At 41.3% G+C, this 23,511-nt stretch overlaps 1 protein-coding gene across 1 annotated transcript; it reads left to right on the plus strand.

The window, feature by feature from the left end:
• The first annotated feature begins 7,899 nt into the window (after positions 1-7,899).
• Positions 7,900-15,603, plus strand: shha (sonic hedgehog signaling molecule a). The gene is made up of 3 exons (XM_033638359.2): positions 7,900-8,337; positions 12,348-12,609; positions 14,846-15,603. Exons 1-3 carry the CDS (start codon positions 8,038-8,040, stop codon positions 15,523-15,525), a joined length of 1,242 nt encoding a protein of 413 aa, XP_033494250.2. The 5' UTR covers positions 7,900-8,037; the 3' UTR covers positions 15,526-15,603.
• The last annotated feature ends 7,908 nt before the right edge of the window (positions 15,604-23,511 follow it).

Raw genomic sequence — 23,511 nt, forward strand, 5'->3', positions numbered from 1 at the left:
TGATACAATATGTATGCCCGAGGAAAATATTTGTGTGATTGGGTTTCCCATTTCTATCCTTTGTTACCCACAAAGAGCATTGATCGTTACGCAGACCACAGTGTTCAACACAAAATTAATCGCCGCTTTCACTTTGACACACCATCAAATATCCAGCTGACAAAGATCTGTGTCCATCCAAAGTCACAAATCATGATTAGATATGAGGGAGTGTCACTTTTGTTTAGCTTCCTTGTTCCTTCCAGGCAATAACTTTGATCAGTGACAGCAATTTCCTGGATTAGTGAAGTTTGAATGAACGCAGGACATAAGTTGCTGTGGAAATGATCGCTATCAACTTTGATTGAACACAAAGCGTGACACCACTGAGCGTGCCAGCACTTCCTCTTTTTGATAAATGGGAATAACTTGTAGCAAATCAACTTGAAATTGGTTTAAATATAAAAATAATGCCAGAGCACAGGAAATGATGTTTAGTGATGCAAAATAGACTTACTGAGGAAATGTGAAATATGTAAGTAATCTGTATTTAACAAGCCAACTAAATGAATAAACAACTGAGTGTCAGTTTGATGAAAGACACAATGTTTTGCAGATGTCATTAAGGCAGATGAGAAAGAGCTGATTGAGGAGAGGAATGCCTGAGCAGCATGTTAGCGTATCATAATAGACTCTCAGACACTCAGGTGGTTAGTGTGGTTTGCATGGGTAGTGTGGAAGCCTGCTAACGGGGTGTGATTAAGCTTTGCTGCTGTTTGTTGTGTTCCTACACCTCTTTTTAGTCAGAAGGGAATTATAGCCTCCATTTTCGTAGCCAGGGGTGAAATGGCACCAACTCAAAGCACTTAAGGCTCATTAGAGAGATACAATCAGTGTCCTTACTTTAATGAATGCAAATGAAGAGATCATGTTGAAGCAGATTGCTCGTTACCAACAAGTATATTTGCTGATACTCTGATTGAGCTGGTACATCAGTCAGTTGTAGACTGTTTCACAACTTTATGTCTTTGAGTCACTGATGGTATTATGATTAACACTGTTTCCTGTTACCTTGTTGATCAACATATTTTCCAAGTGATACTTTAATTCTATCCTTGGAGTCAGATCATTTAGTTTCTGTTACAGATTTTTTTTAGAAATAAGTGTCTAGTAACAAAATGTTGGACTAAAGTTTGCTGCTCGAAAGTGCGAGTAAAATGAAAGTAAAATAATGACATGATGAAAAAATCTCACCCTATAGGCACATTTCTTTCACTGGTTTTAAAGGGGCACTTCACTAATTTTACACATGAAGTTCAGTTTACATAACTTGTGACGGCTATGAGTCTGATGACAATAAAGCTTCTGGGTTGTAGCCAGGATATCCAGACCAAGACTTCCTCTTCTGAGCACCAGACACTTCAGCTAATCTCTATAAACAGATATCTGCATAGGAATGCAGATACATTTTTTATAGTGATGCACGATAATATCGGTACATCATCAGTATCGGCCAATATTGGCTTCAAGAAATATTGGAATCGGCCAACATGCTGATAATATCGGTACGTCAATGAATTGGCCAACTTTTTCAAATTTCATGCATCCCTAATTTTTTAAAAAGCATATATGAAACTAAATCTTCCTCAGACAGCCCTGTCTCCTAGAAATTACATGTATATACAGCTACTATAAAACAGGAATAATGTTTTTGAGGGAATCATAATGCCTGGCAAATAACGTTTTCTATTAACACAATGACGAAATGTTGCTAGTTAGCGTACCTGGCAAGTTGCAAAAAAGTTGATAGTTTTACGCCAAATAGGCAATCTTGCAATTCTGTATCCACTCTTAGTGACTACAGCATAATTGGTCAATACTACTCAGACTACAAACTGACTACAAACAGAGACCAGAAAGCTTCTGATACCAAAATCTTGTCCCCTGGCCTACACTTTCTGCATACATATGCAGATATCCGTTCATAGAGATTATGTGTCCTGTGGAGCACAACTCAACCCATGAATACAATGATTTTTGTGGCTCTAAAGGGAGTTTTCTAAAGTCTGAGAATATAACTGATGACATCATCAAACTCTGTTACGAAGTGTAAAGATTAAAAGTGGGAAGTGGGCATTTACAAGGCAGGGAGGTTTAAATGAACGATGCTATAGAGTTGCTATATGGGAAGTTCAGTGTGGCAAAAATTGGCCTCTGTTGGGACTTCCTTTTTCCTTTGTTTAAGGAAATACAGAAAATTCTGGGACTCAATATCAGACAAGTTATTTTTTAAAGGAATGGTTCAGCACTTATTCAGTCTCGTACTAGGAGTTAAGATGAGAAGAATGAGACCGCTTTTATCTGTACATTAAATATGAAACTGGAGCAAGGAGAGGATTAGCTTAGCTTAGCACAAAGACTGGAAACAGGGGTAAACAGCTAGCCTGGCTTTGTCCAAAGGTAACAAAATCCAGCAACTCTAAAGCTCACTAATTATAACACATTACTTCATTTTAAGTCTGCACTGATGTGCAGCCATGCCGACATACCTATTTTATCAGCGTTTCCAGAGTGGCGCAGACTGAAGTCAAACAAACTACGATGCTGGGGCATATTGAGAAGACATGCTGATTTAGAACAGCCTCGATAACAGTGTCCATTTTGTCTGTAGTGCTTATCATTGTTGTTGTTACTCTTTGACAGTATAGCTTGACAACAGCGTTAGACTCGCCAGTGACACTGATTTGGTAAATGTTATTACCCTCGTGGTGCTCACTGGATCGTTTTTTATTTCAACTGAGAAACCGCTGTTTCATGTCATGATGCTAGACAGATCAGTCATCTCTGTGGTGTGGGTGGATTTAAAAGTCTGGACCCAGGCAAGTGACTTGAGTCTCAACTGGTTGCCTGGCAACTTCTCGATGACAACAATACTTTAGAAAGAGCCAGACTAGCTGTTTAAGACTGTTAGCAGCCTTTATGCTAAGCTGAGCTAGCCACCTTTAGATTGTAAATGTAAAGAACATTCTGGTCCTCAATAACAGACAAAACAACTTTTTCAGATGTGAGTTCAGTGTTTCAGTGTATCCGGAGAAACTTTCGATAGAGTTATGTCTGAGAGTAAACAGCCACATGTACATGTCAATGAGCCCCTGAGCCCTTCCCTTCTCCGTCACCGTTGCTTAAGATTGCGATGGTGTTGCACGGCGGCCAGCACTGACTCACCTGGCGGAGTATCACACACACACACCAGCCCCCTGCTCTCCACTCACTCACCTCCTTCCCCTCCCACTGAGTTCACCCTGCACTGCAGTTCAAAGTGGTTTTGCCTGTCTAGCCTTGGCGTTTAATGTTTAAGTATTGGGAGCGGCTGGAGAGTGCAAATAAAATGCCTTTACAGACTCCGGGGCACGCTGAGGGCTGTGATTCCAGATACTGTATTGTGAAATTTCCATTGTGCTTGACAGAGTAGCCTCGAGGCACCTGAATCTGTTCATCTGAATTTTGACTCTTTACTTCTTCATAATACTTGATGCGTGCGGCTTAGATAAACCATTTAGAGAAAGATTATTCAAACTTTATTATGCTGACAAAAGAGTACACATGTTCATGGGATAGACGGCAACGTGTCCGTGCTATAAAGTGTTTGTCAAAAGTTCAGGACAGGATAAAGGTTTGAATGCGGACCCCACCTGCAAGAGAAAACCACAATGACTTGTGGTGAGGCTGGCTTTCTGTTGGGCTGAAAGAAAGGAAACCCTATTTGCAGCAAAGGAAAACAACACAGAAAGCCTGACACTACTTATATGTTTGTGCGTGATTATTCTGTAGTTCTAATCCGTCTAACAATGTTACAAAACATTCAGACAGGAGGAGGCTTTAAAGCAGTAATTGGAGAGACTTACACTGGTAAAACTCCACTCAACCACTTCTAGTTGCATCTCGCTCGTGCTTGATCGAGACTGTGGCACAAGAAATCAAACATGGGTGTGGATTTAGTCTGATTCGAAGCATATCTCTTAATTCCTTTGAATGTCAGACTGAAGAGGGAGCTTTTAAAAGAAGGAGTGTAACAACACAGATGTAGACGTCTCAGACTGCATAGGTCTGGTTACGTGAGTGGTTGTGAGGTCTTTGTGTTTTCAGGAGCAGGGGGGCTAAAAGTTTTGATTTGACACATAAGGAGCCCAAAACGTATGACTCATTGGCCGTTTTCACGCCTCACAATGGATTAGCCGTCACATGCAATAGGCTGCTTAATATGAATTGTGTAATGGCCTCAATCCCTGCAGAATTGTTTCATAAAATCAGCCCCTGTTTTGCTGTGTCACCTTCATACGCAAAACCAAAGTCAATGTCATAAAAAAGTAACAGCTATGGGATTCTGGAAGCTGTTCATTTAGTAACTACCTTTGTTTGTATTTTTTGTGATGTTCCTGTGGTTTTTAAAACACAAAGGTTTCCAAAAAATTTAAATAATGTTGTCTTAAGGAGAACATTTTCAGTTAGCTCATTCTAACCCAAGTCCCAGACACACCAAACCAACATCAAAGAACTAGTGGTGTTGAAGTCAGACTTCTGTGTCGCCTCACATCACCTATATCTTTGCCAAAAAGTTGCAGTGAACAAACTGCAAAGACTACAGCCAACTCTCCAGACCAGCAGGCAACAGCAGTCTGTTCGTCATTCAAAAAGGGAAACCAGAAGACTGACAAGATGGACTTAAGATGCTAGTTAGCCAGTTAGCACATTAACTACACAACCTGATGTTGACAGACCAAATTATATTTACCATGTGCTAACAAACAATAACACCAACAGTTGCAAAGTGTTTCTGCTAAAGAGTTCAATGGCTAAAAGAAAAATCCTACCTAATATAACAACTTTGTTTTGATCTCGCGCCCTCTTGACTTTAGCCATTTGTTTACTTTCCTCAATTCCGTTTCTCTATTTGTGCACTGAGTTGAACTGCCAATCAGAGTGATTTCATCAACCGATGGGCTTCACTAGTGCCGACTAGTGCCAACAATGCACAAAGTTCAACAACAGCCCAAGACTGACAGACAATCAACTATCGGCTTTGTGTGTCAGGGCCCTTAAATCACAGTATTATGTGCTCTGTGTTTAGCTGTTGGGCTTGTAAAATATTTTCAAACCCAATTTGGCAAACTTAAAATGTCTATTTTGAAGTTGATGTGCAAGCTCTAAATTGGCCATAGGTGTGTGAATATATTATTCTTGTCTGCGTCTATGACAGTCTGGTGGCCTGTCCAGTGTGTTTATATCCCAGCATGCATTCACCCTGAACAGGAGTGACCCAGTTTCAGTCCAGAACAGGAATAAGCAGGTTTGTTAGCGGTTTTGTTTTAAAATGTTTGAGACTTTTTTTGACAGTATCAAGGTGATTTTTCAATCAAAAGTTCATAATCTAAATTGACCTTAGATATTGTGACTAACTGTCTGCTGTGATTTCAATTCCCTTTAGTTGCAAACTCCAGCCTTCAGGCATTGGAGGAGACCAAAACCAAACAGTGCAGTGTAGTGTTTGCAAATACTATTTGCCCCAGGTTGGGCTGATAGATGGTTGGTTTCCTCTGTGGGAGAAACTCAAGTTCAAATCCAGTCTGTCACATCAGCGCACCTTGCTCTATAGGCTGCATTATTCATTGCAATCTCTGCATTATTCATCTCACTTAGCATCACATTTTGTCACTTGGTTCATTTATAGAGAACCCCTTAAAGTTGCTGTAATCATAATAATAACAGTTATTACTATCTCATCCTTTTTTGGATATGAGGACTGAGGCCCCAGTGGACTCTCGCTGCCTCACCTACTCCTGTCTCTGTGGTTTTGAGGCGTTTGTGTGGCATGCTGGTTTTATCTCAGAGCTGTGACACCTGAACCAAGACTCTGACCTGGGGCCAAACAGTGCCTCCGGTGTCCCTCAGGGCACCACAACTGCTGTCAGCTCTGTGTTTGAACAGTACCTCTGCACAAACTACTGCTGAAATCTGTCTAGTGAAGACATCTTCATGACATTTAGCAAAAACAGAGGGAATTCAGTGATGCGTGGACTGAAAGCCACAACTGGTAGTGGACTATCTTGGTCGGGGTTACAAGGCAGTGTGCCAAGTGCATGAGCCATCTTTTGGCCAAGACTTGATGTTCATGGTCTCAGTGAGCAGCAGGCAGTCTCACCTGCCCTGGTTGTGGTGCTGCAAGCCTGGCACAGACTGAACAACACCAGACTGGAGGTCAGCCAGAGTAAGGTTTAACGAGACTGAAGCCACACCAAAGGCTGGCATATCTGTCCTCACTTCAGAGCACCTGTGCCACACTGTCAGCGTGATGAGAGCTGAAGTTGCCTCAAAACAGCCCTTCTTCCTGTAATTACTCCAACACTTGGTTTGTTATCACACAAATAATTTGCCTTCCTGAAACATTTGAAATATCTGCTTTTGTCTGAGCTGAGATGCCTTGAATGACAATACAGTGGTGTTTTATGTGTGAAGGTGCGATTTTTAATCAACAACACCAAATATTTCTTAATAATTGGCTTTAATCCCAGGAATATAAGCTATCTGTGTGGTCGGAAAACAACTCAGGAAGGATGGTGATTGAAATAAAGTCAGAAGAGTTGGGTGTTACTGCATGCCATGCCCCCCCCCCCCACCCTTCTTCTTTAAGGGAGAGAGTGCAAGAGGAAGTTACAGTTAGGCGCAAACACAAATGTCTGCCACAACTATGGCCGGTAAATACAGTGGTTACTGAGACTTAATCTGTGTATGAAGTGGACTTTGGAAGGAAGACAGTGTGCAGGAGAGTCTGGTCCCAATAACAATTGGTCTTGGATATATACCACTGTGTATATGGTACTGAAAGTCTGTGTGGTTTCCTCCCTCATCCTTAAGGAGTCCAGTTTATAGTGTAAGTCAGATGTGTGACAATATGTTCTAACATTAGATGAATGTGGGTCTAGATTAAAAATATGAATCGGTTAAAATAATTAATAATTTGAAGAATAAAATGATCCGATGCATAAAAACTGTGCGCAACAAGGGCGCACAGTGCGCGCAATGCACAGATATTAGTGCAGGTTTATTTTCACGTTTTTCTGAGGTTTGGCAGTATTGAGTAATGTCAAACCAAAAGGCTAACTCCGTTATGGTCGCTTAGATTTCTGTAGCCTGTGATTAACTTAAATGGTGCGAAGCTCTCCAAAGTTGTCTCCGTGCGTATATATAGGCTGTTAAACGGGAGAAACTACAGGTTGGAAGCTATTCTGACTTTAAATTCACAAATCTAATCATTTGTACAGTGAATACACTCTTCATAATGTGGATTCATTTATTTGGTGGAGACGAGGTCACAGCAAAATCATCCAACAAAGGCGTGCGCAGTGCGCGTCCACGAGCAGTTTTATTCTCCCGGGAAATGCATTCTGTGCGGAAAGTTATCCCAGACGCAGTTCAATTACCGCACACACACACACACACACACACACACACTGAAATCACTTCACCTGACTACACTGCTTCAGATTTGAGCCCCGCACTGAGCAAGTGCTCCTGTCTGTCCTGCCTTTCCTGTGAAATCTGGAAAATGGGAGGGTGAAAAAAAGACGGTTTATAATTGATGTTTTCCCATGGAACAGCCCCTCCTCCCCGCAACACAGGCTAACCCTCAGGTGGAAGAAATCTTTTAAGATTTTTTTGTGGGATAACATCAGGAGGGTTTGTCTAGGCGAGCCAATCAAATCCCTCCCCTGCTATAGATCGGTGCTATAATACAAAGCAGTAAAAGCGGTCGCCTCACACAAGCGGCTGCAGCTCGACTAGAGATCCCGTGGCTTTTAATTCCCTCACTACTTTTTTTAACCCTCCTTCGATGTGCCCCGTTATTACCATTTGTCTGACGCGTTCATTTCCGCACCTGCCACAGTAGAGACCAGGCGAAGGCGAAGTAGAGGAGGAGACAAGGACATTGCGAGAGCCGGGAGAGGCAGACGGTAGAGATAGCAGCGGCGACTCGTTTGAGATCTTAAAGGACAAAAAAAAATGCTGCTCTGGACCAGAATCGTATTGGTCGGTCTCATCTGCTTGTCCTTGGTGTCCTCTGGGATGGGATGCGGACCGGGCAGGGGCTACGGCAGGAGAAAACACCCGAAGAAGCTGACACCTCTTGCGTACAAGCAGTTCATCCCCAACGTGGCGGAGAAGACCCTCGGGGCAAGCGGCAGATACGAAGGCAAGATCACAAGAAACTCCGAGCGATTTAAAGAACTGACTCCCAATTATAACACAGACATCATATTCAAGGATGAGGAGAACACCGGTGCCGACAGGCTAATGACTCAGGTAAGGAGACAGAATAACCTTTTTTCTCCTACTGCCCGTCTCCTAACGCACCATCACTGCGCACTGCAACAACCTCCTTGTCAGACTGATTGCGCACCTTAAGTGAAGTCTGTTTTACCCGCTGCTGAACTCTTCACACTGAGCCTTTTAACTTCACTGTAAAAGCAGATGCGCTTTATGCACCAGCACGGGAGTTTTTCAAAGGCTGCAGGCTTGAAGCTAATGTAGAAATCCAGCGGGAGAAGTGATGTGCAGGCGGACAGTCAGGACACTCGGCCTTCATGATTGTGACAGTGTATTTAAAATATTAATGTGCCCCTCTCCTCATATCTATATTTGTATCTTTGTGAGGCTCTATTTGTTGTTTCACAGGCGCACACTCATGTCACATTACAATTCGTGGAGGCATCCAGTATTTGTTGCCTATTTACGCCTAACATTGCAGCTTGTTTTAAGCGCCTTTTCTTTATTCCAGCCCTGAATAGAGAGAGATGGGGATGCGCACCGCTTCAAACAGTCGGGCTTATTCAGGCATGGCGTGGCTCATTCAGACATTTTCTCGCACAGGCTGCTGTAATTTAGCCTCTCGCATGGTGTGCATCAGTGCATGAAAACAGTGACATGTCTTTGAGAGTGTTCTGAACACTATCAGGACTTCATAAATGGGTGGGACTCGGTCAATTATAGGAGCAAGGCGCACAGGGGGTGATGGTGCCTCACTTGCATGGATGATGACATCTTTTTTTTTAATACTCCATCCTCATGTAGGCAGTTAGTTATCAAAGCTCATAGCTCGGTCTGTGCAGATAAGACGAGGCTCACAATACATCGCAGTGATGGAGCCTTGGTTTCTTTCCAGGCTGCAGGATGCCGCGTCTCTTCAGCATGACTTTTAGCACTCAGATGCTGGTGAATTATTAAAAGCGCTTGGGTGATATTGGCTCAGTAATAATAAAATGCCGGTGGTGATGGTGGCGGTGGTGCTGGTGGCGATGAAGCCAAGGCGCGCGCCGGAGTCCCTGAACCCGTGCCTCGCACCATGCATGAGCACGAGCTCCGATGAAATATTCACTGTGCGTGCGGTCTCGGCGTCCCTCTCAGCCCTGCCCACATCTCCTCTGCCATACACCTATAGCTTCTCATACACACAGAGATCATGGAATTACAGGCGCGTGGGGATGCGATGCCCAAACTGGGGTTCAGGGACCCCCCGCGGATCCTCGAGGAGGCTCCAGGGCCACCGGCAAAAATGGGGGATAGTTCGATTTCATTATTTTATTCATATGTGAGGATACTGGGTAACATGTGTCTGCGAGGCTTTCAATCTGAGTAAAACACCCCACCTGCTGTATAAACAGCTGTGTTTACAGGTCTTTGTAAAATCATACAGAGGAGGCGGGAGTCCCTCAGATAAAATGTGATTATACGGGGCATCTGTGGCTGAAGTTAGTCTATTCAGGGGCCTCAAAATTACATGTTGGGAGCTGCTTTGTGTTTCACAGATTTATAAAAAAGGCTCAGTAGTTATGGCTTCTTTCTGGTTCATCGTCCGCTCTCCATTCAGCATCCAAGCGTTTACAGAAAACACGACAACCGGCTCCAAATGTGACACGTACATGAAAGGGCTTTTTCGGCACCCCTCACTGGGCCTGAAACGCAATTTGAACTTATGACCTTTGGTCAGCGGGCGGCCGCAGTAAGTTAAAACAGGTGAGATTGCTCTTATCGCACATGACATTGTAAAGCCATCAAATTAGGGCATGTACATTTAAAACAAGACTGTAGCTGTTTTGAAGGCTGCTCTGCCAGTGGCATTAAGCGTTATCACATGGGGATTTACGCTGTGCCAACGGGCTTTGCGCTGTTCCACGGCTTTACGCATGAACATTTTTACGCACGGAGTTTTACGCACGAATACAGTGGACTTGTTATGTTGCGTTTTAGAAAATAGATATATCCATACTTGAAACAAGGCGCGTACATGCAGTGGCTCCTTTAGGTGTGTGCAATAAATGAATTAATCAATCAGTTCACTGAGGTCCAGCCAAGACTATAATATTTGATACTTGAAGGAGCGCTCCAACAAGCATCTAGTCTCCTCACTATAAAGACACAGATGACTCCCAGGAAAGTTGCCAACAGAGGCGTTTAAAGACATTTACAGATAGTGTTTCCAGGAGTCACGGGGCCTGAGATGAACCAACATGATCTAATCCACAAATTATAGCTTCGTGTTCAAGTCATAAAATATTATTTGTATCAAAATAAATGGAGATTTTCTCTTGTGCTGCAGTGAGAATGTGCAGTCTTTACATTTCAACTTGTTTCCAGTGAAGTTTGGTTTGTTTCTAGATTTTTTTCTTGAGACAACTTAATAAATTTAAAGAAAATACAGGATTTCGTCTGTTAAATTACGTCATCCACACTGGCAAATGTTACTTTTCACGTTTAAGAAAAGCTCCAATACTCGATTTTTTGCAGCGTAGCTCTGTTAGGAGTCTGCAGTCTCTCCCCACAGTGCAAACGCGTCGGGAAAAAAAGATGAGCTGGCGGCTTGTTTGCACTGACAGGTAGCTGATAAGTGTTTCCTCTAACCAAATCATTTGTGAAAAGATTAAGAGGGAGGCTGTTGAACAACTTTACCCCGAGCACAAAGCGCCGGTCTAGGGCGCCCTGCTGGGCTTCACGGTGGCTGAGCAGAATTTGGCTTGATTTGCGGCACACGACCTAATGAATTAATAAATAGGTTAAGCTTTACGGCTCTTGACTCCGACAATCCCACTCAGAATGTGGGAGTTTTTTTTGGGGGGCCCGTTTTTTTATTCAACACATTCTACAAGTGTGATATCCTCATAAAACACCCACTGATATATGTGGAAGACCCTTTTTTCCTTTTTTGTTATACGAGTTTTGGGGTCTATGTGAACATTCCTGCTGTAGACACACACAAGCTGTCCATAAAGAGTAAAGGGACACACATAGACGCCTCTCTGTGCGCCCATACCATCCCTGGATATTTCACAAGTCTGTCAGTCAGCAGCCAAAACACCTCGATTTAAGGAGGCATGTCACGTTTCCAAGACTTTGCAGGAGAGGAATAATGAAAGTTTCCCTCCGCGGCTGGACTGAAAAGACTCTTTGTGATGTTTTATTTGACATATTGGTTGAGTGTCGAGAATAGTTGTCTTGGAGAAGGCCAAGCATCTTCATTGAGAGCGCGGAGAGGTTGGGGTGCGACGATTTATTTATAGGAGCGACTCCAGATATTTTAAGGCGGGCCAGCTGCTCCTGAAGATCACCTTCATATCATCTGCATATCAATTATTGATTTAAAGAAAACAGACAAGTTGCAACCAACAAAAGGACTCGCTCATTTCATGGCCTAATACAAACTCATGAATTTATAATGTATGCATGTTGTGTTCAACGCAACACTTTTTGATAGAAAGGGATGCTGTTCCAAGACCATAGACCCATATGTTATAGGCCAGTGAAGCGAATGCGGTGCCTTATCAATATTTCATCGGCAGCTTTCTTATCCGAGATGTGCCCTCTGACGCTGCTGCTCACTGAGAAATGTAAACTCAGAGATGCAGTTCAGTCCCAGTGTTTCATCTCAGCTGGGAGGAATCAGGGGAGTCAGGTGGGGATGGAGAGGAGAGGTGTGGGCGAGGCCTCAGTGAGTTTGTTATCACTCTAATGGGCAGCAGAGATCAAGCAAACAAACCAGATATCTACTAAGACGCGCAATTTCTGTGGGAAAGAGGGAAAAAAATGCCATGTGTGCTGTCTAATTTTTATTTCTCTTACCAAAAGATGATGTAATTTTGTCAATTTCGAGCACCTGCTCCTCTTGGCACTAGAAACTGTGTCAATATAAGAAAGGCTTTGGTGGCAAATGCTGCTCTAAAATCAGATTTTCCCACATTTTACACCCCTGGCACAGCCTATATATGTGCAAGCTTTGACCCAACAGGTGACTAATTGGTCTTATGTCTCCCCCCTTGCAGAGATGTAAAGACAAGTTGAACTCTCTGGCCATCTCAGTGATGAATCAGTGGCCCGGGGTGAAGCTGCGGGTCACCGAGGGCTGGGACGAAGACGGACACCACTTCGAGGAGTCGCTCCACTACGAGGGCAGAGCCGTGGACATCACCACCTCGGACAGAGACAAGAGCAAATACGGCACTCTGTCCAGGCTGGCGGTGGAAGCCGGATTCGACTGGGTCTACTATGAATCCAAAGCCCACATCCACTGCTCTGTGAAAGCAGGTACGGCTGCGAGATGAGAGCAAATATTGTGTCCAAGGAAAATCTGTCATGCGCACTGTGGTGAGAATAATCACCGGTGCGCGTTTCCCATCAGGCAAGATTGTAATCTAAATGAGCAGGTGCAGCCCTGCTTTATCTTTTAGGAAACTTTCCTTCAGCTGTTTGTGAATGAAACCTGAACTAGATTAGATGTGACGAAAGTGCCAAAAGACAGAAACAAAGAGGATGCTTATCAAGTGTCCAAAAACCTGATATGAGGGTCCAATCAGCTGCAACATTTAGAAGCTCCAAGACAGAAATGTAAGAGTTGAAATGCAACAAAATGTGTTTTAAGATCTGTTTATTCGTTTCGGTTGCAAAGCTATAAACTGCACGACTATCAATAAAACCAAAATTAGCATTTAGTTACCTTTTGATCACAAGAACGTGCAGTCAGACCTACTAAATCTGCCTCCTATCAGGGTATTAATCATCCATCCTGGCACCTGTTTTTGGCATTTTATATATTGTAAATATTGAATTGCACCTTTTATCTAGTTTTATATTTTGCACCCCTGTTATTTAATCTTTTGCATATTGCACTCTTCATATCTGCACTCTTACAACTTCATGCAGCTGCTGCGCATTAATTACCCTCGGGATTAATAAAGTTTTTTTTATCTTATCTTATCATTATTTGTCTAATTGGAATGCAGAGTATAGCCTAACCATTAATTCTGCATTATGAAACATATATCTGTAAACGATATGTGGGCAGATCCCAGCCTGTGGCGTTATGAGCATTTCTCATTCAGCTTATTTCTTGATCTTACATCGCCCCACACTGTCTCCTGGTGGGAACCACGACCATAATCTAACAAGACTCCTCTGTGTGACCTAGAAAAAGAAAATCATTTTGTTCTCTGGATTTTTTGCACACCGGTGGAGGGCAAAATAAAATGCTTGGAAGTTGTGACGTTTTTAGGTAATTAGGTGGAATTTTGGATAGGGTCATATAATGGAAAAAGCGAGAATAATTCATTGTTTAAGGTGTTTATTCGGATTTTATTTGTCTCAGCTTTTAGATTTAGTTTTTAATATTTAGGACAAGCTCTATTTTGGCTCATTTTTGGGGCTAAAATAATAGTACAGGCCTCCACTGAGCTAAAGGACACCTATGGCGCGTAGAAACCATTTCTTCACACTGATTGATGAACCGTGGCGCTTTGCCTTTAGCTCAGACTTTATTGATAAATCCCTTACTTATCATTCAACACACACGTTTTGAGATCACAGTATGGGCCAGGCCGACGTGTCATTAGAGGTCATGCGACTTTACCAAAAGGATTTGGCTGAACAATGTTGAATTGGTTGGGGTAAATCTGGTTTTCAGTTGTCACCTTATTTCATGCTGGGGAATCTTAAAAGAAGATTAAAAGCCCCCAAATTCTGAGTAGGAAACCCCCTTTTTTTTCCTCTGTGTGCAGGACAGTGTGATCCTAGAGACTGGTATGTGAAGAGCTCCACCAAGGCCAAAATTATTGTCATCAAGCCTGACAACAAAGCAGGGAGAGGTGGTAGAAAGAGGGGACATTGATGTTGCACAACAGAAAGCATTTAAGAGTCCGGGCCCTCATTTAAATTCAAATCTACAACTCGAGAGGCTTGGAAAAGTGGCTCCGCTGGGTAAATAGTAGTTGTGAGTCGCCTATTTGTGTGAATTGTCACATAGAGGTTTCTGCACCTGAGTAAATATGGGAAGAGTAGCTGGGAAAGGCGTAAGTGTTCTTTACCGAGAGTAGCTCGATCCACAAGCTGATTTAGAATAACAATGCCTGCTCTTTATTGGGTTTTTTAATTAAGAATAGATGAGCCAAGGCTTTCAGTTTTTCTCGTCTCAGACAACGTGGGCCAAGCCAATACGCATTTGGCTCGGAGGAGCAGACAGGCATCATTATGCAAAATGCATATGGCCCACCATGATGTGTGTAGGCAGGAAAAATACAAACACGAGCAAAAAAAGGAGGTTTTTGAATGGGCTTTTGACTGAGGAGACAGTCCTGAGCTGTATTGTCTCAAAGCAGCTGTGATTTATTATTTTGTAAGTCATAAAAGTGTTTAAATACTGGGACATTTTACGCGTCTTGAATGCGTTTAAAAATATTTTTCCAGGGGGGTTTACCACAGTGATAAACATGTAGTGATGGTTTAAAAGCTGCATATTGTATTTTAACAGCACAATCTCTCATTTTAACAGAGAACTCAGTGGCAGCAAAGTCAGGTGGCTGCTTCCCAGGATCCTCCACTGTCATCCTTCAGGATGGTACCAAGAAGGCGGTCAAAGACCTCCAAACCGGCGACAGGGTCCTGGCAGCAGATGACGATGGAAACCCGATTTACACCGACTTCATCATGTTCATAGATCAAGACTCTACAACCAGGAGGCTCTTCTATGTGATCGAAACCGACTCGGGAGAGAAAATCACTCTCACCGCCGCGCACCTCCTCTTCGTCGGCCACAACACCACAGAGGAGGAGCGCATGTCGGCGATCTTCGCCAGTGAAGTCCAGTCCGGACAGACGGTGTTCGTGTTTGACACCGAGCGAAGTCGACTCGAGCCTGTGAGCGTAAAACGGATTTACACGCAAGAGCACGAGGGCTCCTTTGCGCCGGTGACCGTGCAGGGAACCGTCGTGGTGGACCAGGTCCTTGCGTCCTGTTACGCAGTGATCGAAGACCACGACCTGGCGCACTGGGCCCTGGCACCCGTCAGGCTCGCCCACTGGGTGTCCTCGTTGCTTTTCAGTTCCCAGCCTCGAGTCAGTGCAAAGAACGACGGAGTGCACTGGTACTCCAAGATCCTTTATCAATTAGGAACATGGCTCTTGGACAGCCACTCGATCCATCCACTTGGGATGTCAGTATACCCGAGTTGAAAACTCAACCACAGGAGCAGAGTGAGACTTTTAAAATGTAGGACACACGAACTATTCAATAGATTAAAAAAAATAAAATAATAATAATAATTAAAAAACGAACGAACAAACAAACAAGACAAAGGCCCCAGCGGAGTTGGGATATTTATTTCAGTGACTTTTCCATGTGTCCCCTTTCAAAGAATGAATGGAGCCTTAAAAAGTTTCTCTTTGAATAATTTATTCTCATGTGAACTCGCTGCTGTCACACAAATGGATTCTGAAACGGTGTGAGCAGCAAATTGTGCATAATCTATTTTTGTATATCTCAAATGCAAAAAAAAAGACAGAAAAAATGAAGAAAAAAATGAAAAAGAAAAAATATCGCAAAGAGAAAGAAGACCATGTAGAGAGGAGCTAACTTTGACAGGTTGTAATGTTCATATGTGCATATATGTGCAACTGACTGTTATATTTTGGGGAGAACAAACTTCGCGGGGTTCCATAAATTATATTTTTATACACAGAATTGTAAATTAGATTTTGACAGATCGCTACCGAATCACATTTCGTTATTTGAAATAGTGTAAGATATGAGAATATATTTTAATTTAAATACAGTAGTTGGGAAAGTATTGGAAAAATCTTGTACTGCTTTGGTTTATTAAGAATTTTATTATTTTGGAAACTGTTCGTTTAAGTTGTCGGAGAGGGACAGATATTCTGCCTCATGTCTGCATTCTCTGCTTTTTTTTGTTTGTTTTTGTTGTGTTTCTATTTTTCTGTTTTCTTCTGAGAAAAATATTAAATGCAGATTCTGACAATTCAGTAACAGTTAAAGTAGTACTGAAACAGTTTCGTTAAATAAATTAATAAGTAACTCCTGTAAATGTACTAAAATGTATTTTTCTTTTCATATTTTGTAATAGGGAAATAGTTTTATAGAAATGACCTGCGGCAGATGCAAAGTTTGGATAGTCTATATAGCCAGACCATACCAGTTAACTTTCATAACAGGGCGATGCGTCAAAAATGTCTAGAGTTTATTATTTATATGTTTATTACAAAATGAGATAAAGAAAATCTTCAAACTTGGAGTTGTTACATGTGTTTGTCTGAGTGAACTTCACACAAAGAGGAACATTTGAAACATTATGACGGCCCAATTAAGTGTAATCCTGTAATGATATTTTCACTTTGGTCTGTTTGTGTTTTATAACAAACAAAGCATTCATTCTGGATGGTTATAATTAACACATAACAATTGTTTTACATGGTAATTCAATGAGCTTAGTCTTCTGGGAGAGCTATGGCAAATCACTTCGCCCTGTTTGCTACCTTTTACAAAATGGAGAAAATATTGCGCTTTGAACTACCTTTTGCATGCTTGCGAAATGTTGAGAGCCCATGTCAAATTTAACGAGGTTTGCCCTCCGCAAATAACTCCTAACTTGCAGACAAATTAAACAGAAGTGTGTTTGTTGGCCCTCAATGTGCTTCTCGGTGTCTGCTGGTTGGGGTCAGATTGCTCCATCAGTGACTGACAGTCCGGTCCAGAAGAAGAGACACAGTCATTGTCTAAATCACAGCTTAGTAAAACATTTGTCAGTCTTAACAAGTCGCTATAATCCTCCAGTATTTTCACAGGGACTTATAGTGTGCGTGGATCACTTGATAGTGAGGTTATAGTGATGTATTCTTGTCCTCTTGTGGTGTTAGGTGGCTGCATATATTTCTGAAATTGATTACAGCATCATTTTATCCCAGGAACTGTGTAATTAAGTTGTGTAAGTGCGACACCATGTGGTCAAACGGTGGTAGTGCTGATTGGCAATGCATGAAAATGCTGATATTCCACTGCAGGGAGTTAGAAATACTTTTATATGAAGTATGACACACAGAAAGAAGCAGCAAGTGCTATTTATGAGTTATGTAAATTCATTCAAGGGCAGATGTATGGGGCCACAGAGCAAACTGAAGTGGCCTCATATTTAGTTTTGATGCATCAAACTTAATAAATGTATTTGTAGTGAGAAGCAAAAGTACAAATGAATTCCCAAAACACATGAAACTACAAATGAATGTGAATCTATTATTATTCAATCAAAACCACAAAAATGATCCTTCGCCCAACTGATCAAGGGTAAAAGGGGCCACTGAACCTGAGTTTCTGAACACTGTAGCAACATGAGCAGGAATTCCATTTCCTTCTCCGAGGTCGCCCACATTGTGTTGTATTGTTGATACTGTGAGGTGGAAACTTTGGGGAGGGACAAAGCGGGCCCATCTCTGCCGGCGCTGTGACCTTGGGTCCCTGACAGATACAAAAGCGTCCGTGCAGGGCAGCATTCCTCAGAGCAGGTAAACAGAGCCTCCTCTAATCCCTCTGGGGGCCCTCAGTCTGCTGGAGCTCAACAACGGCTTTTACAAATGTTGACATTTGCAAACATGAACAGTCTGGCATTCTGGAAAACAAAACTCCCCGTTTCTAAGAGAGTGCTGCAAATGGCAGCGGCCTGTTCCTTTCCAGGCAACATTTACTCCTCTGTGGCAGCAACCAGCAGAGTGCTGAAGATGTAGAGGTGGTAAGTTGGAGGGAAATATATTTTACAGGGATCTGGTCCCACACATCTTCACTAGAGCCTGCTTTCATACTATCGGTAAACAGAGACCTGAACTATGCAAAACTCACCATAGATAGATGGACAAATTGCTAGAAAGATTATCTGGTAGGTAGTTGGACAGAAGTAAAGATGGATAGATCTTCCAAACATGATAATACATATTTTTACTCAAAGAAAAACAATCAGGGCTGCGGGATGGAGTAACAATGTATGACAATTAGAACTCTTCAATCAAATCAATCAGTATGAACTGTTCCTGCTCTCTATGAAGAAGACCAGTTGGAACCTTAAGTGTACATGCTCTCAAATCTCTTAGATTTAAACATCACAATCACAAGACTCAACATTTTGGTATTTTTTAAAAATGATTTCTCAGATACTGACCTTTAATTTCATGGGAAGATGACATGAAGTCAACAAAAAATACCTTGAGGGGGTTTCCAGATTAATTTTAGTGGTCGCAAGATAATTCATGGGATAGAAAAGGACAACATTGTTCTACGACACAAAATGTTCATCCCTTGCACTACACTGGATAAGGTCCTGAAAAGGTCAAAGTAACAGTCCAGCCAAGAGGTTTTATCACTCTTTGGTTGAACTGTTCACAACTAAAAATACCCTGAACCAGTGACGAGGGGTCCCAAGCAGATACCGGTGCATTTAAAGGGATCACCTCCTGAAAAATTAAGAATCACTGCTTCAGATGATACCCAGTTCGGTCTGACTAAAGGACCTTGGTGGGTTCGACATGAAAGGAAGTAGTTTTGACCTTCTTTGCAGACACTTTCAATTTCACAATAAAGACAAACTCAGTGCCATAACTGTGTTTATCAAAAAGTTTATTTTTCTCCAGTTTCTTCTCAATTTTAACACATTCCATCTCTTTAAGAATTATTCACTTTTTTAGAAAACATTTCTTTAGTAAATCACAGTGTACAGCTTAAGAACATGAAACATGATTGATATCGGAACTTTCCAACACAGAACATTATGTTTCATCATGTCATACATCAAATTGTGAAAACACACAACAGGATGGATTGTCAACAGTTTCAGCCAAAACTCGAGATTGGATTTTCATTCAGTCATTATTTGGTGCACCGTACTGTTCGGGATGAGGAAACCACTGTAGTGTCTTTTTTTTTTCTCAAAATCCAACCAAACAATGCATGTCAAGAAGCTGGGATGACCTTTGGTGCAGTGAAAGCCATAAAGCGGCTTTAGAGTTACGTGTCTGCTCTGTGAACCCGGCTGTCGTCACAGAGATGGAAACCTCCATCCAACTGGGCTAAAGAAACAATGGTAATCCAGGTAGGCCACCCTGCTTGATACAGAAGTCTTAAGTTCAACAACAGCAGCAGCATCGAGGAAAAGATGGGCGACTGTCAAATACATGTAAGTTAGAAGAACAGCCGTGGCAGGAAAAGCAGTAATGGAAGGAAATGTGGCAGACCAAGTGAATGCGACATCTATTTAGTGAGGGAAGTTAGCTCAAGTAAAATCTTCCTTCCAAGGCCGGACTCTGCATCACTGTAAAGGAACCGTGAGTGTTAAGTGAGTGAGTTAAAGCACGTAAAGTGACATAGAAGTATCGTGGTTTAAGCCGATCAATGGCTCCTCTCACCAGCACGCTGTTGAAAAATTAGTGTTAATACTAGAGCTCACGGTATTGTGTGCCCTACAGTGCCACCCAAAACCAAACTACAACCTCAAACAGCCCACTGTGATTCACCCAGGAGCACCACAAGTCAGTGTTTGACCATGCCAACAGTTTTGGATGCTTTTGCTCAACCAGTTTGTTCCTCTCATGTAATCGATACTTCGACTTTTAAGATCTAATGGTTTCATTAGAATCACAATTTTAAGCAACTGATTTCCTCAAAGATAAATACAAGGCAAATAAACACACTTAAAGGTGCTGTCTACTGGTACAAAAAATATTCACCTGGTGTATCGTAAACTTAAATAAAACAAGGTGCAGCTATTACTTGAACTCAATAAAGACAACAACTGGAGATGGCATACTTTATCTTCTTTGTTGTTTAGCACAACTTAAGGGGAATTAGCTTATAAAACCTGATTAAGAACTTTCAGTTTGGTGATGTGTCATACAACACCATACAACATGCAGCAAAAGAATTATTTTTCATACCAGCATGACAGCAAAGCCTTTGAGAAATCAGTCTTCAAAACAGTAGCAAGTAGGGGTGGGCGATATGGCCAAAACCTTCTATCACAATATATATAGTTTTCTATCACAGTAGCAGTATATGTAATGATAAATGGTCGAAAAATAACCATACTGAACTTCATCATGTCATTATTTTCTTCTTTTATTTAGAACTTCCATACAAACAAAAAACTGCCTCACATGAGACAACACTCCTTAACAAAACCAAATTTCTTTCAAAAGAGAAGGTTTAAGGTTCTTGAGAACAATAATTCTAAGTCTTACAGTTTTCTGGATTTACAACTTTGCTCTCCTCCTTCATGTCTGTCCAAATCACATTACCTTCGAAGCTAACAGATTTGCTAGATTGCAAGATCATGGGATAATCCCAAGTACACGGAACAGTCCAGCCCCTGATATGCCACAAAGCCTGCCATGAATAGCACCCATAGTTGACACAGTATTGCCAAAGTTCTACCAGTGGACACATTTCTACCGTTGCATGATAAATATACCATAATATCGCCCATCCCTAGTAGCAAGTGGTTTCAAATGATCTGCTAGGGTTTCCAAAGTTAACCTTAAATCCTTACATTAGAGGAACAAACTATAAACAACCCAACTCAAATTTCAGATGTTGGAGCTTTTCATAAGCACCTAAACACATCAAGGAACCAATAATATAAACCACATTATCATGCAACAATAACATAACTTTGACAAAAAGGAAAGCCAATTAGCTGCATGAGGTGGCCTGCCAATTTTAAGTAAACTGAGTAAGTGCTTCCATGAACTAAAACCAACAGCTGACTTTAAGGTGGGAAAAGTTGTAGTTATAATTTGCAAAGCAGTCAGTAGTAAATTAAAACACATTCATAACCCAATTTGTTGATTGCTGAAACATGCTAAACCCTTGGCATGGTCTTTAAAGTTTTCTTTGGGGGCTAGCAACCAGGCTGACGACAGCTTGTGACCTGAGGAGAAACAAAGAATGAAATCATTATTTCAGCTGGTCTGCAAAGTCTCAGCACCCCGGAACAGCAAATGGACCTGTTGGAATAAAAGTTTTAAGTTAGTGTTGTGTTGAACCCAACCCAGCTAGTGTTGCGGATCTGACCCATAGCTAGCATAAACATTGTGATGCTACCAGCCATAATGAAGGCTTATGCAAGCACAAGAAAGCCTCACAGAAACAGATGAGCCTTTCTCAATCAAATATTAAATACCCTACTGCAACCACATGAGCTGATGTGATTGAAAAAAGCATCCTGCTAGTTAAGTAGCCTGTTGTAAATCAGGCCATAGTTTAGCACCATTTTCCTCAATGAGAAATACTATGAGAAATAGAACAATATGTCCAAATGTTCAAGGTACATATTTGTACAAAATCCTTAAAATTAAGGTACAAAAAGATTCAATATGAATCTGCTCTGTCATTACAAGACCAGCTGTCTTGTAGCAATATAACTATCACTGGCATTGCCTGTACTTTTTCAAATCCACAGGATTTACCACAGCACTAAAAATCAAGTTAAACCCACAACACAAAAGACATTAAATGCACATTGTTAGGGAACAAAAATCTCTACATCAGTTCAACTCAAAACAAAAGGAACAAAACATGAAGAAGTCAGTTTAGAGCAACTGTACAACATACAAAAAAGACTTAAAACCAAGAAACCTCAAGTTTTACAAGAAGAAAAGAGAAAATTTAGGAGTTTAGATATCTTCAGACACCCCATCTGTCCCAATACTTCTGATACCTTAAGCATGTTGAGAACTGTGACCTTTACTGTCAAGAATCACGCATGTGAAGCTTCATTTAATACTGAGTGGATTCTGACTTATTTTAAGTAATAGCTAATTTAAGGGAAATACCACTAAATTTATGAATTTGATTCACACATGCAGTCAGAGACAGAGGCCAATAGCTACTTGTGAACATGAACAACTCTTGCCGAAGTCTTAAAATCAGAGAACAAAGGACTTAACCTGTGATGTCATCCACATGCACAGCCAGGAGTTGATTTACTAACAGCTGAATGTCTAAATGTTAACCCTCCAAATTATCTCTGTATTGGTCAAATCCAGTGTTTAAAATGCAGCTACATATACTTTGTCCATTGCGTCACCTCTAACATGTCAGGGCTGTAGGGAGCTGAACATTAGTATGACATCACAGTTAAATGGGCAGGACAAAAAGTCTTGTGTTTCTGGCTATGAAGCAAATAATCTGCCAAAATTCAGTGGCATCCCCCTAGATCTATATGAGGTAGAATTTCTTGCCATACAAAGTGTCTTAAGATATATGTGATATGTTGCAAGTTGAATACCCAGGGACTTACAGAGTATGTAAAGTATAAAATCATAAAATGCAGCACAAATAAGAGCGATTATTCATCGTAAAGGCACCGGACACATGGACATCACACACAACCACACATTTTTGGGCTAAAGTTTAACCGGCTTCACATACCTGCATGTTCACGGTATATTGGCCATGTTTTTATTTTTCCCTCAAAGTTTTTTGTCAAATCTCTTTTCTAAACAGAAAAATGGTCCAGTTATTGTTCATTCTGGCGCTAAATTAGAAACAAAACACTAGTAACTTGATTTATGTCTGGAGTCATCAGCATATCTTTACATATAAAAATGTTTAACTTGATACAATAGATAAGATTAACTCAAAAAAAAAAAAAAATTCAACAGGATAAATATTGAGAGAAGGTTCATGGCTACTTATGTACATGATCACTACATAGATAATGGTTGCCCCCTCCACTTCCTGTGTCACAGTCCTGTGAGTAATGTACAAAAGGTTCATGTCTGAACTTCAACTACGAGTAAACGACGCCTAAACATTTAAAAGAAGTTTCCGTGTATCAAACTTTAAACTCGCAATAGACAAAAATGTTGTCCGACAAAGAAAGAAAACAAAAATCATGGAATTATGGGAAAAGTAAATGAGCCTAACTTGCTCCATTTAGTTTAATAATGATGTCTCGTGAAATCAAACTGAGAGCCAGACAAGTAAGTATTTAGAAAACTTATGGATTTCAGTGATGTGGTCGCACTCCCCAAACAAGGGCACATGCTCAGAAAATTAAAATAAAATGATGCCTGGGAGATAGTACAAGTGTCACTTACAGTTTCTCACAGAAATGTATTTTCAGTAGGACTTCAATATCAATATGACTGATATGATATGAAGGA

Source organism: Epinephelus lanceolatus, chromosome 20 (genome assembly GCF_041903045.1).
Source record: "Epinephelus lanceolatus isolate andai-2023 chromosome 20, ASM4190304v1, whole genome shotgun sequence".
Classification (NCBI taxonomy): domain Eukaryota; kingdom Metazoa; phylum Chordata; class Actinopteri; order Perciformes; family Serranidae; genus Epinephelus; species Epinephelus lanceolatus.

Coding starts and splice junctions, on each gene's coding strand:
- shha (XM_033638359.2), top strand. CDS start 8,038: ATGCTGCTCTGGACCAGAATCGTATTGGTCGGTCTCATCTGCTTGTCC. Junction 8,338..12,347: donor CCGACAGGCTAATGACTCAG/GTAAGGAGACAG, acceptor CCCCCCTTGCAG/AGATGTAAAGACAAGTTGAA. Junction 12,610..14,845: donor CCACTGCTCTGTGAAAGCAG/GTACGGCTGCGA, acceptor TCATTTTAACAG/AGAACTCAGTGGCAGCAAAG.